The 15,022-nt window shown below is 56.9% G+C and overlaps 1 protein-coding gene across 1 annotated transcript; it reads right to left on the bottom strand.

Moving 5' to 3' along the window:
* Positions 1-979: 979 nt before the first annotated feature.
* Positions 980-14,816, bottom strand: CYP27B1 (cytochrome P450 family 27 subfamily B member 1). The gene is made up of 11 exons (XM_034071596.1): positions 14,640-14,816; positions 13,201-13,391; positions 8,928-9,124; positions 7,554-7,603; positions 6,565-6,715; positions 4,994-5,148; positions 4,156-4,373; positions 2,542-2,623; positions 2,311-2,410; positions 2,051-2,148; positions 980-1,137 (listed from the first exon to the last, which is right to left on the bottom strand). The coding sequence occupies exons 1-11, from the start codon at positions 14,814-14,816 to the stop codon at positions 1,024-1,026; spliced, it is 1,533 nt and encodes a 510-aa protein (XP_033927487.1). The 3' UTR covers positions 980-1,023.
* Between the last annotated feature and the right edge of the window lie 206 nt (positions 14,817-15,022).

Raw genomic sequence — 15,022 nt, forward strand, 5'->3', positions numbered from 1 at the left:
GGGTCTATGGGGCAGACCCCATCAATGGGGTCTATGGGGTCTATGGGGCAGACCCAATCAGTGGGGTCTATGGGGCAGACCCCATCAATGGGGCCTATGGGGTCTATGGGGCCTATGGGGCAGACCCCATCAATGGGGCCCATGGGGTCTATGGGGCCTATGGGGCAGACCCCATCAATGGGGCCTATGGGGCCTATGGGGCCTATGGGGCAGACCCCATCAATGGGGCCCATGGGGTCTATGGGGCCTATGGGGCAGACCCCATCAATGGGTCCCTATGGAGTCTATGGGGCCTATGGGGCAGACCCCATTAATGGGGTCTATGGGGCAGACCCCATCAATGGGGCCCATGGGGTCTATGGGGCCTATGGGGCAGACCCCATCAATGGGGCCCTATGGGGTCTATGGGGCCTATGGGGCAGACCCCATCAATGGGGCCTATGGGGCCTATGGGGTCTATGGGGCAGACCCCATCAATGGGGCCCACGGGGTCTATGGGGCAGACCCCATCAATGGGGTCTATGGGGTCTATGGGGCAGACCCCATCAATGGGGCCCTATGGGGTCTATGGTGCCTATGGGGCAGACCCCACCAATGGGGCCCATGGGGTCTATGGGGTCTATGGGGCAGACCCCATCAATGGGGTCTATGGGGTCTATGGGGCAGACCCCATCAATGGGGCCTATGGGGTCTATGGGGCAGACCCCATCAATGGGGTCTATGGGGCAGACCCCATCAATGGGGTCTATGGGGTCTATGGGGCAGACCCCATCAATGGGGTCTATGGTGCCTATGGGGCAGACCCCACCAATGGGGCCCATGGGGTCTATGGGGTCTATGGGGCAGACCCCATCAATGGGGTCTATGGGGTCTATGGGGCAGACCCCATCAATGGGGCCTATGGGGTCTATGGGGCAGACCCCATCAATGGGGTCTATGGGGCAGACCCCATCAATGGGGTCTATGGGGTCTATGGGGCAGACCCCATCAATGGGGTCTATGGGGTCTATGGGGCAGACCCCACTACCGGGGCAGGAACTGGAGGTTGACAGGGGCCGAGGGCACGAGGAGGGTCCTGGTCATGGGCAGGATGGGGCCACCCCCTGGCTCCGGACGCACCTCGAAGCGCAGCAGGATCTATGGGGCACAGAGAGATGTGGGGCAGGGGGGGGATGGGGGGAGATGTGGGGCACAGAGAGATGTGGGGCACAGAGGGATGTGGGGCAGGAGGGATGTGGGGCACAGGGGGATGTGGGGCACAGGGAGATGTGGGGCACAGGGGGATGTGGGGCACAGGGGGATGTGGGGCAGGAGGGATGTGGGGCACAGGGGGATGTGGGGCACAGAGGGATGTGGGGCACAGGGGGATGTGGGGCACAGGGAGATGTGGGGCACAGGGGGATGTGGGGCACAGAGGGATGTGGGGCAGGAGGGATGTGGGGCACAGGGGGATGTGGGGCACAGAGGGATGTGGGGCACAGGGGGATGTGGGGCAGGGATGTGGGGCACAGAGGGATGTGGGGCACAGAGGGATGTGGGGCAGGGGGGGGATGGGGGGAGATGTGGGGCACAGAGGGATGTGGGGCACAGAGGGATGTGGGGCACAGGGATGTGGGGCACAGGGATGTGGGGCACAGGGGGATGTGGGGCACAGGGGGATGTGGGGCAATGGGATGTGAATGGGACATGGATGGGATGTGATGGGGACACTGGTTGACACCGGTTGACACCAGTTGACACCGGTTGACACCAGTTGACACCAGTATCACCAGTTGACACCAGTTGACACCAGTTGACACCAGTATCACCAGTTGACACCAGTTGACACCAGTTGACACCAGTTGACACCAGTTAACACCAGTTGACACCAGTTGACACCAGTTAACACCAGTTGACACCGGTTGACACCGGTTGACACCAGTTGACACCAGTTGACACCAGTATCACCAGTTGACACCAGTTGACACCAGTATCACCAGTTGACACCAGTTGACACCAGTTGACACCAGTATCACCAGTTAACACCAGTATCACCAGTTCCGGTCCTCACCTGTGCCAGTGCCTGGTACACCTGGAGCTCAGCAATGCGGCGACCGACACAGCTGCGTTTGCCAACCCCGAACGGGAGGGATGCGAAGGGATGGACACGACCATGGTTGTCATGGTGACGGTCACGGTGTTGGTCACGGTGTTCGTCATGGTCATGGTGTTGGTTATGGTGTTGGTCATGGTGTTGGTCATGGTCACAGTGTTGGTCATGGTGTTGGTCATGGTCATGGTGTTGGTCACGGTGATGGTCATGGTGTTGGTTATGGTGTTGGTACAACCATCGCTCCGGATGGAACTGATCCGGAGCCGGGAACACACGTGGGTCTCGGGATGCGGCGTAATGGCAAAGGGTGATGAGGGTCTGTGGGGTACAGGGTGTGAGTGTGGTGGTGATGGTGGTGGTACCGGTACCAGTGATGGTGATGATGGTGGTGTTGGTACCGGTTATGGTACCAGTGATGTTGATGGTACCGGTACCGGTTCCATTCCTACCTTTCTCGGCACCAGGAATTCACCCACACGGATGTCGCGGTCAGGAATGACGCGAGCGTTGGCTGGAATAACGGGATAGAGCCTGTGGGGGCAATGGGGTTAATGGGGGGACCCATGGACCCGGATGCATCCACACCTTGTGGCCATCCCATCCCATCCCATCCCATCCCATCCCCATCCCATCCCCATCCCCATCCCATCCCATCCCCATCCCCATCCCCATCCCATCCCCATCCCATCCCATCCCCATCCCATCCCATCCCCATCCCCATCCCATCACATCCCATCCCCATCCCATCCCCATCCCATCCCCATCCCATCCCCATCCCATCCCATCCCCATCCCATCCCCATCCCCATCCCATCCCATCCCCATCCCATCCCATCCCCATCCCATCCCATCCCATCCCCATCCCATCCCCATCCCATCCCATCCCCATCCCATCCCATCACATCCCATCCCCATCCCATCCCCATCCCATCCCCATCCCCATCCCATCCCATCCCCATCCCATCCCCATCCCCATCCCATCCCATCCCCATCCCCATCCCATCCCATCCCATCCCCATCCCATCCCATCCCCATCCCATCCCATCCCATCCCCATCCCATCCCATCCCCATCCCCATCCCATCCCATCCCCATCCCATCCCATCCCCATCCCCATCCCATCCCCATCCCCATCCCATCCCATCCCCATCCCCATCCCATCCCATCTCCATCCCATCCCCATCCCCATCCCATCCCATCCCATCCCCATCCCATCCCATCCCCATCCCATCCCATCCCATCCCCATCCCATCCCATCCCCATCCCCATCCCATCCCCATCCCCATCCCATCCCATCCCATTCCCATCCCATCCCCATCCCATCCCCATCCCCATCCCATCCCATCCCATCTCCATCCCATCCCCATCCCCATCCCATCCCATCCCCATCCCCATCCCATCCCATCCCATCCCATCCCCATCCCATCCCATCCCCATCCCATCCCATCCCATCCCATCCCCATCCCATCCCATTCCCATCCCATCCCATCCCATCCCCATCCCATCCCATCCCATCCCCATCCCATCCCATCCCATCCCCATCCCATCCCCATCCCATCCCATTCCCATCCCATCCCATCCCATCCCATCCCCATCCCATCCCATTCCCATCCCATCCCATCCCATCCCATCCCATCCCATCCTCATCCCCATCCCATCCCATCCCCATCCCATCCCATCCCATCCCCATCCCATCCCATCCCCATCCCCATCCCATCCCATCCCATCCCATCCCCATCCCATCCCATCCCATCCCCATCCCATCCCATCCCCATCCCATCCCATTCCCATCCCATCCCATCCCCATCCCATCCCATCCCATCCCCATCCCATCCCCATCCCATCCCATCCCATCCCCATCCCATCCCATCCCATCCCATCCCATCCCATCCCATCCCCATCCCCATCCCATCCCCATCCCATCCCATCCCCATCCCCATCCCCATCCCATCCCCATCCTCATCCCATCCCATTCCCATCCCATCCCATCCCATCCCATCCCATCCCCATCCCATCCTCATCCCCATCCCATCCCATCCCCATCCCATCCCATCCCCATCCCCACCTGAGGGTCTCCTTGACCACAGCCCTCAGCAATGGCACAGTACCAGTACCAGTACCAGTACTGGTGTTGGTGTTGTTACCGGTACTGGTGTTGGTGTTGTTACCGGTACCAGTACTGGTGTTGTTGGTGCTGGTACTGGTCAGCTCCCGGTACAGAGCCGCCTGTACCTGTGGGTTCCGAGCCAGCTCATACAGGCTCCAGGTCAGGGTGCTGGAGATCTGTGGTAATGGGATATGGGATATGGGATATGGGATATGGGATATGGGATGTGGGATGTGGGATATGGGATATGGGATATGGGATGTGGGATATGGGATGTGGGATATGGGATATGGGATATGGGATGTGGGATATGGGATGTGGGATATGGGATGTGGGATATGGGATGTGGGATATGGGATATGGGATATGGGATGTGGGATGTGGGATGTGGGATGTGGGATATGGGATGTGGGATATGGGATGTGGGATGTGGGATATGGGATATGGGATGTGGGATATGGGATATGGGATATGGGATGTGGGATATGGGATATGGGATATGGGATGTGGGATATGGGATATGGGATGTGGGATATGGGATATGGGATATGGGATATGGGATATGGGATATGGGATGTGGGATATGGGATGTGGGATATGGGATATGGGATATGGGATATGGGATGTGGGATATGGGATGTGGGATGTGGGATATGGGATGTGGGATATGGGATATGGGATGTGGGATGTGGGATATGGGATATGGGATGTGGGATGTGGGATATGGGATGTGGGATGTGGGATATAGGATACAAGATATGGGATACAGGATATAGGACATTCCCACCCCTCTCACCGTGTCCACCCCAGCCAGCAGCAGCTCAGTGACGTTCCCATAGATGCTCTCCATGGACATCCCCTCCTGCAGCAGGAGGTCAGTGACACACACACCATGTACCGAGTGCGGCTGTGCTACAACCGCAGCCACGCGATGGTCAATGTGCTGCTGGGCTGGGAACACCGGAACCAACAGCGTCACTGTGGCTATGGGGCACTGACCCACAGCTGACCCACAGCTGACCCACAGCTGACCCACATCTGCCCCATGTACCGAGTGCGGCTGTGCTACAACCGCAGCCACGCGGTGGTCAATGTGCTGCTGGGCTGGGAACAGCGGAACCGTCAGTGTCACTGGGGCTATGGGGCACTGACCCACAGCTGACCCACATGGACACACGTCTGACCCATAGAACCACATCTGACCCATAGCAACACGTCTGACCCATAGAACCACATCTGACCCATAGAACCACATCTGACCCATAGAACCACATCTGACCCATAGAACCACATCTGACCTATAGAAACACATCTGACCCATAGCTCCACATCTTCCCATAGCCCCACATCTCCCATAGCCGCACACGTGCCCCATAGCCCCACATCTGCCCCACATCTCCCCATAGCCCTGCCCCATAGCCCTGCCCCATAGGGCCCCACACGTGCCCCATAGCGCCCCATAGCGCCCCACATCTGCCCCACACGTGCCCCATAGCCGCGCCCCATAGCCCCACACCTGCCCCATAGTCCCACATCTCTCCATAGCCCCACACCCACCCCACATCACCCCATAGCCGTGCCCCATAGCCCCATTGCGCCCCACATCTCCCCATAGCCCTGCCCCATAGCCGCCCCATAACGCCACATCTCCCCATAGCTGCCCCATAGCGCCCCACACCCACCCCATAGCCCTACCCCATATGTGCCCCATAGCGCCCCACATCTCCCCATAGCCCTGCCCCATAGCGCCCCACACCTGCCCCATAGCCCCACATGTGCCCCACATCTCCCCATAGCCGTGACCCATAGCTCCCCATACGTGCCCCACACCTGCCCCACACCTGCCCCATAGCGCCCCACATCTCCCCATAGCCCCACATGTGCCCCATATCCCCACATCTCCCCATAGCTCTGCCCCATAGCGCCCCACACCTGCCCCATAGCCGTGCCCCATAGCACCCCATAGCCCCACACCCGCCCCATAGCCCTGCCCCACACCTGCCCCACATCTCCCCATAGCCGTGCCCCATAGCACACCATAGCACCCCACATCTCGCCATAGCCCCACATGTGCCCCACATCTCCCCATAGCCCTGCCCCATAGTGCCCCACATGTGCCCCATAGCCGTGCCCCATAGCATCCCACATCCACCCCATATCACCCCATAGCTGCCCCATAGCCCCGCCCCACACCCGCCCCACACGTGCCCCACACGTGCCCCACACGTGCCCCACACCCGCCCCACACGTGCCCCACACGTGACCCACACCCGCCCCACACGTGCCCCACACGTGCCCCCCACGTGCCCCACACGTGCCCCACACGTGCCCCCCACGTGCCCCACACGTGCCCCATATCTGCCCCACCGAACTCGAACAGTCCATCCCAGGCTCGGCAGAAGGTGTCCCAGGGGCTGTGGCGCATGCGCAGCAGCAGCCTCGGCAGCGCCATGGTCAGCAGGGTGGTGCGGAACATGCTGTGCACGCAGCCGATGAACACGGACGGGGCGGAGGGGACCTGGGGTAGGGGGGGTATAGGGGATATAGGGGATATAGGGGATAGGGGATATAGGGTATGGGGTATAGGGGATAGAGGGTATATGGTATAGGGGACATAGGGTATAGGGTATAAGGGATATAGGGTATAAGGTATAGGGGATATAGGGGATATAGGGGATATAGGGTATAGGAGATATAGGGGATAGAGGATATAGGGTATAGGGGATATAGGGGATAGGGGATATAGGGTATAGGGGATGTCAATGGGGTATATGGGATGTGGGATATGGGATGTGGGATATGGGATATAGGGTATAGGGTATAGGGGATGTCAATGGGGTATATGGGATATGGGATGTGGGATATGGGATATGGGATGTGGGATATGGGATATGGGATATGGGATGTGGGATATGGGATATAGGACATGGGATATAGGATATAGGATATGGGATATGGGATATGGGATGTGGGATATGGGATATGGGATATGGGATGTGGGATATGGCATATCAATGGGATATGGGATATGGGATATGGGATGTGGGATGTGGGATATGGGATATCAATGGGATATGGGATGTGGGATATCAATGGGATATGGGATATCAATGGGATATGGGATATCAATGGGATATGGGATATGGGATATCAATGGGATATGGGATATGGGATATGGGATATGGGATGTGGGATATGGGATGTGGGATGTGGGATATGGGATATGGGATGTGGGATATGGGATGTGGGATGTGGGATATGGGATATGGGATATGGGATATGGGATGTGGGTTATATGGGATATGGGATGTGGGTTATATGGGATATGGGATGAACACGTCAGGGGCAGGAGGCACCTCTGGCTCCAGGCAACCCAGGCGGGAGGCGAAGAGAACAGCGGAGGAGGCTGAGGGGATATAGGGGATATCAATGGGATATCAATGGGATATGGGTTATATGGGATGTGGGATAGGGGATATGGGACATCAATGGAATGGGGGGTATGGGATGGGGGACATGGGACAAGGATGTGTTATATGGCACAGTGATGTATGGGATGTGTTATATGGGATGTGTTATATGGGATGTGTTATATGGTACAGTGATGTATGGGATATAGGATGTGTTATATGGCACAGTGATGTATGGGATGTGTTATATAGGATGTGTTATATGGCACAGGATATATAGGATGTGTTATATGGGATGTGTTATATGGCACAGTGATGTATGGGATATGGGATATAGGATGTGTTATATGGCACAGTGATGTATGGGATATAGGATGTGCTATATGGCACAGTGATGTATGGGATATAAGATGTGCTATATGGCACAGGGTATATAGGATGTGTTATATGGCACAGTGATGTATAGGATGTGTTATATAGGATGTGTTATATGGCACAGTGATGTATGGGATATAGAATGTGTTATATAGGATGTGTTATATGGCACAGTGATGTATGGGATGTGTTATATGGCACAGGGTCTATAGGATGTGTATATGGCACAGGGTATATAGGATGTGTTATATGGGACAGGGTCTATAGGATGTGTTATATGGCACAGGGTATATAGGATGTGTATATGGCACAGAGCTCTATGGGATATAGGATGTGTATATGGCACAGGGTCTATAGGATGTGCTATATAGGATGTGTATATAGCACAGTGCTCTATGGGATATAGGATGTGTTATATGGCACAGGGTCTATAGGATGTGTCTATAGGATGTGTATATGGCACAGTGATGTATGGGATGTGCTATATAGGATGTGTATATGGCACAGTGCTCTATGGGATATAGGATGTGTTATATGGCACAGGGTCTATAGGATGTGTATATGGCACACTGCTCTATGGGATATAGGATGTGTCTATAGGATGTGTATATGGCACAGGGTCTATAGGATGTGTATATGGCACAGGGTATATAGGATGTGCTATATAGGATGTGTATATGGCACTGTGCTCTATGGGATATAGGATGTGTATATAGGATGTGTATATGGCACAGGGTCTATAGGATGTGTATATAGGATGTGTATATGGCACAGGGTCTATAGGATGTGCTATATAGGATGTGTATATGGCACAGGGTCTATAGGATGTGCTATATAGGATGTGTATATGGCACAGGGTATATAGGATGTGCTATATAGGATGTGTATATGGCACAGGGTCTATAGGATGTTATATGGCACAGGCTCTATGGGGTCTCCCCTTACCTTCCAGCCCGAACCGGTACAAGTGGCTGCTCAGGTCCCGCACCAGGTGCTCTGGGTTCCCATCCCCCTCCCGCTGTAGGGCCAGGACCAGCTCAGCCACCACTGACCCCACAGCACCAGAGAAGGATGAGGCCCTATAGGGATGGAGCAGCAGCCGCCCCAGGAGCCGGCGGAGCCGGAGCCACTCAGCACCCTCACTGTGGGTATGGGGTATGGGGGGTCAATGGGGTGTCAATGGGGTATATGGGATATGGGGTATATGGGGTATATGGGGGATCAATGGGGTATATGGGGTATGGGGTATATGGGGTATGGGGTATATGGGGTATCAATGGGGTATATGGGGTATGGGGTATATGGGGTATCAATGGGGTATATGGGGTATGGGGTATATGGGGTGTCAATGGGGTATATGGGGTATGGGGGATAGGGGGGGTCAATGGGGTATATGGGGTATGGGGTATATGGGGTATGGGGTATCAATGGGGGTGTCAATGGGGTATATGGGGTATGGGGTATATGGGATATGGGGTATGGGGTATGGGGTATATGGGGTGTCAATGGGGTATATGGGGTATGGGGTATATGGGGTGTCAATGGGGTATATGGGGTATGGGGTATATGGGGTGTCAATGGGGTATATGGGGTATATGGGGTAGCAATGGGGTATATGGGATATGGGATATGGGATATATGGGGTATGGGGTATATGGGGTATGGGGTATATGGGATATGGGATATGGGATATATGGGGTATGAGGTATATGGGGTATGGGGTATATGGGATATGGGATATGGGATGTGGGATGTGGGATATGGGATGTGGGATATGGTATATGGGATATGGGATATGGGATGTGGGATGTGGGATATGGGATATGGGATATGGGATATGGGATATGGGATATGGGATATGGGATGTGGGATATGGGATATGGGATATATGGGGTATGAGGTATATGGGGTATGGGGTATATGGGATATGGGATATGGGATGTGGGATGTGGGATATGGGATATGGGATATGGGATGTGGGATGTGGGATATGGGATGTGGGATATGGGATGTGGGATATGGGATGTGGGATATGGGATATGGGATATGGGATATGGGATATGGGATGTGGGATATGGGATATGGGATATGGGATATGGGATACAGGATGTGGGATATGGGATATGGGATATGGGATATGGGATGTGGGATGTGGGATGTGGGATATGGGATATGGGATACAGGATGTGGGATTATGGGATATGGGATACAGGATGTGGGATATGGGATATGGGATATGGGATGTGGGATGTGGGATGTGGGATGTGGGATATGGGATATGGGATGTGGGATATGGGATGTGGGATATGGGATGTGGGATATGGGATATGGGATATGGGATGTGGGATATGGGATGTGGGATATGGGATATGGGATATGGGATGTGGGATATGGGATATGGGATATGGGATATGGGATATGGGATGTGGGATGTGGGATATGGGATATGGGATATGGGATATGGGATATGGGATGTGGGATATGGGATATGGGATGTGGGATATGGGATATGGGATATGGGATGTGGGATACAGGATATGGGATATGGGATGTGGGATGTGGGATGTGGGATATGGGATATGGGATATGGGATATGGGATATGGGATATGGGATGTGGGATGTGGGATATGGGATATGGGATATGGGATATGGGATGTGGGATATGGGATATGGGATATGGGATATGGGATATGGGATATGGGATGTGGGATGTGGGATATGGGATGTGGGATGTGGGATATGGGATATGGGATATGGGATGTGGGATGTGGGATATGGGATGTGGGATATGGGATGTGGGATGTGGGATGTGGGATGTGGGATATGGGATGTGGGATATGGGATATGGGATATGGGATATGGGACGTGCACAGACACACGTCTGGGGCTGGTCCCTGTGTGTGGGTCGTGGCCTCTGCCCCACATCTCTGCCCCACAGTTACTCACATCCGGGGGGGCTGATTCATGCCTGAGTCACCCCCAGCCTGTCCCGCCCGTCTGTGCCCCACGGGTACCCCATAGACTCCCAGCCCCATAGCTCCGTGCTCCCCATAGGGACCCCATAGACCCCATACACTCACGCAGTCAGCAGCCCACAGGCACCCATAGCCCCCATAGGGACCCCATAGGCTCACGCAGTCAGCAGCCTGCAGGCTCCCATAGCCCCCATATACCCCATACACCCCATAGGGACCCCATACACCCCATACCCCCCATATACCCACGCAGTCAGCAGCCCACAGGCACCCATAGACCCCATACACCCCATATACCCCCATAGGGACCCCATACACCCACGCTGTCAGCAGCCCGCAGGCACCCATAGGCACCCATAGGGACCCCATAGCCCCCATAGGGACCCCATACACCCACGCAGTCAGCAGCCCATAGGCACCCATAGGGACCCCATAGGGACCCCATACCCCCCATAGGCTCACGCCGTCAGCAGCCCATAGGCACCCATAGACCCCATATCCCCCATATCCCACATACCCCCCATAGCCCCATAGCCCCCATATACCCCATAGCCCCCATAGGGACCCCATACCCCCCATATACCCACGGCGTCAGCAGCCCACAGGCCCCCATAGCCCCCATAGGGACCCCATACACCCCATAGGGACCCCATATACCCACGCAGTCAGCAGCCCATAGGCACCCATAGCCCCCATAGCCCCCATACCCCCATACACCCCATAGGGACCCCATACCCCCCATATACCCACGCGATCAGCAGCCCACAGGCACCCATAGGCACCCATAGGGACCCCATACACCCCATAGACCCCCCATACACCCACGCCGTCAGCAGCCCGCAGGCACCCATACACCCCATATACCCCATAGGGACCCCATACACCCCATAGCCCCATACCCCACCCATATACCCACGCAGTCAGCAGCCCACAGGCACCCATAGACACCCATATACCCCATATCCCCCATATCCCCCATATACCCCATAGCCCCATAGACCCCCATATCCCCCACACACACACGCTGTCAGCAGCCCGCAGGCCCCCATAGCCCCCATAGGGACCCCATAGCCCCCATAGGGACCCCATAGGCTCACGCTGTCAGCAGCCCATAGGCACCCATAGCCCCCCATATCCCCCATAGCCCCCATATCCCCCATATAACCCATATCCCCCATAGCCCCCATATCCCCCATATACCCCATAGCCCCCATAGCCCCCATAGGGACCCCATAGGCTCACGCCGTCAGCAGCCCGCAGGCAGCCACAGCACCCATAGGCACCCATAGGGACCCCATACACCCCATAGCCCCCATAGACCCCCCATATACCCCCCATAGGGACCCCATATCCCCCATAGGGACCCCATACCCCCATAGACCCCCCATATACCCACGCGGTCAGCAGCCCATAGGCACCCATACACCCCATAGACCCCCATATACCCACGCCGTCAGCAGCCCACAGGCACCCATAGCCCCCATAGCCCCATATCCCCCATAGGGACCCCATAGGCTCACGCGGTCAGCAGCCCACAGGCACCCATAGCCCCCATAGGGACCCCATATACCCCCATAGGGACCCCATACACCCACGCCGTCAGCAGCCCATAGGCACCCATAGACACCCATATACCCTATACACCCCATATCCCCCATAGACCCCCATACACCCACGCGGTCAGCAGCCCATAGGCCCCCATAGCCCCCATACCCCCCATAGGCTCACGCAGTCAGCAGCCCATAGGCACCCATAGACACCCATATACCCTATACACCCCATATCCCCCATAGACCCCCATACACCCACGCGGTCAGCAGCCCATAGGCCCCCATAGCCCCCATAGCCCCCATAGGCTCACGCAGTCAGCAGCCCATAGGCACCCATAGACACCCATATACCCTATACACCCCATATCCCCCATAGACCCCCATACACCCACGCGGTCAGCAGCCCATAGACCCCATACCCCCCATACCCCCCATACACCCACGCTGTCAGCAGCCCATAGGCACCCATAGCCCCCATAGGCACCCATATACCCCATAGGGACCCCATAGCCCCATAGACCCCCATATACCCACGCCGTCAGCAGCCCATAGGCACCCATAGGGACCCCATAGGCACCCATACCCCCCCACACTCACGCTGTCAGCAGCCCATAGGCACCCATAGGCACCCATAGGGACCCCATATCCCCCATAGGGACCCCATATACCCCATAGGGCCCCCATATCCTCACGCAGTCAGCAGCCCGCAGGCTCTCCCTCGCCATTCCCGGTATTCCTTCCATGAGGACAGTTGGGATCTGACCGGGAATGTCCCTTCCTGCCTCAGGACCTGCTGGATCAGCTCAGCCTGAGCCACGTGCACAGTCTCTATGGGGCCGAAGGCAGCTTTCCATAGGGGCCCATAGCGAGCGCGGCCCTGCACCTGTGGGGATGGGGCTATGGGGTGGGGGGCCAATGTACCCCATTGGATCCCATAGACCCCAATGACATTGGGGTCACATTCAGCCCCCCCCAAGCACACATTGGGGTGCCCCTGCCCCATAGGGTTAGGGTTAGTCTCTATGGGGCCGAAGGCAGCTTTCCATAGGGGCCCATAGCGAGCGCGGCCCTGCACCTGTGGGGATGGGGCTATGGGGTCAGGGGTCAACGTACCCCATTGGACACCATAGACCCCAATGGCATTGGGGTCACATTCAGCCCCTGTAATGACACATTGGGGTGCCCCATAGGACCCCCCTATAACCCAATGGGGGCCCCATATTCCCACATTCCCATATTACCCCACACACCAATACCATTGGGGTCCCATTCAGCCCCTTCCAAGCACATATTGGGGTGCCCCTGCCCCATAGGATCCCCCCATAGCCATACATACTGCATTGGACCCCACACACCAATACCATTGGGGTCCCATTCAGCCCCTCCAAGGACATATTGGGGTGCCCTTATCCCATAGGACCCCCCCATAGCCATACATACTCCATTGGACCCCATACACCAATACCATTGGGGTCCCATTCAGCCCCTTCCAAGCACACATTGGGGTGCCCCATAGGACCCCCCCATAGCCATACATACTCCATTGTACCCCATACACCGATGACATTGGGGTCCCATTCACCCCCCCAAGCACACATTGGGGTGTCCCTGCCCCATAGGGTTAGGGTTAGTGCCCCTGCCCCATAGGCCCCCCCCACATCCCAATGGGTTCCCCATTACCTGCATCTCATGCATCCTCCATTGTACCCCCCACACCAATACCATTGGGGTCCCATTCAGCCCCCCAAGCACACATTGGGGTGCCCCTGCCCCATAGAACCCCCCAATACCATTGGGGTCCCATCCACCCCCCCTAAGCACACATTGGGGTGCCCGTGCCCCATAGGGTTAGGGTTAGTGCCCCTGCCCCATAGGACCCCCCCATAACCCAATGGGGACCCCATATTCCCACATTCCCATATTACCCCCCACATTGGGGTCCCATCGACCCTCCCAAGCACACGTTGGGGCACCCCTGCCCCATAGGACCCCCCAATACCATTGGGGTCCCATCCACCCTCCCCAGCACACATTGGGGTGCCCGTGCCCCATAGGGTTAGTGCCCCTGCCCCATAGGGTTAGTACCCCTGCCCCATAGGCCCCCCCCACATCCCAATGGGTTCCCCATTACCTGCATCTCATGCATCCTGCTCAGCCCCCCCCGGCACAGCAGCTGGTACATGGACGCTATGGGGCTGGGTCCTGGCATCTCTGCCATGCCCCGTGGGGCAGATGGGGCCCGGGGGGGGGGTCGGAGGGGGGGCAGGAAGCGGAGGAACATGTGGGGCAGATGTGGGGCCGGAGACATTGCGGCTCTATGGGGCTGAGCCTCGAGGGGAGCCTTTATATGGGCCCACGTGGAGCGGCCGAGGCCACGCCCCCTTCCATGTAAACCACGCCCCCTTCGCTGCAAAACCTTCGCAAGCCCTGCCCACCCCCTGGGTGATTTGCATATTGCGCAGCCCACCGGCCAATCAGAGCGAGGCGGAGGCGGGGAGATCGGGTGGGCGGAGC

The sequence above is a fragment of the Melopsittacus undulatus genome, chromosome 21 (assembly GCF_012275295.1).
Source record: "Melopsittacus undulatus isolate bMelUnd1 chromosome 21, bMelUnd1.mat.Z, whole genome shotgun sequence".
Classification (NCBI taxonomy): Eukaryota; Metazoa; Chordata; class Aves; order Psittaciformes; family Psittaculidae; genus Melopsittacus; species Melopsittacus undulatus.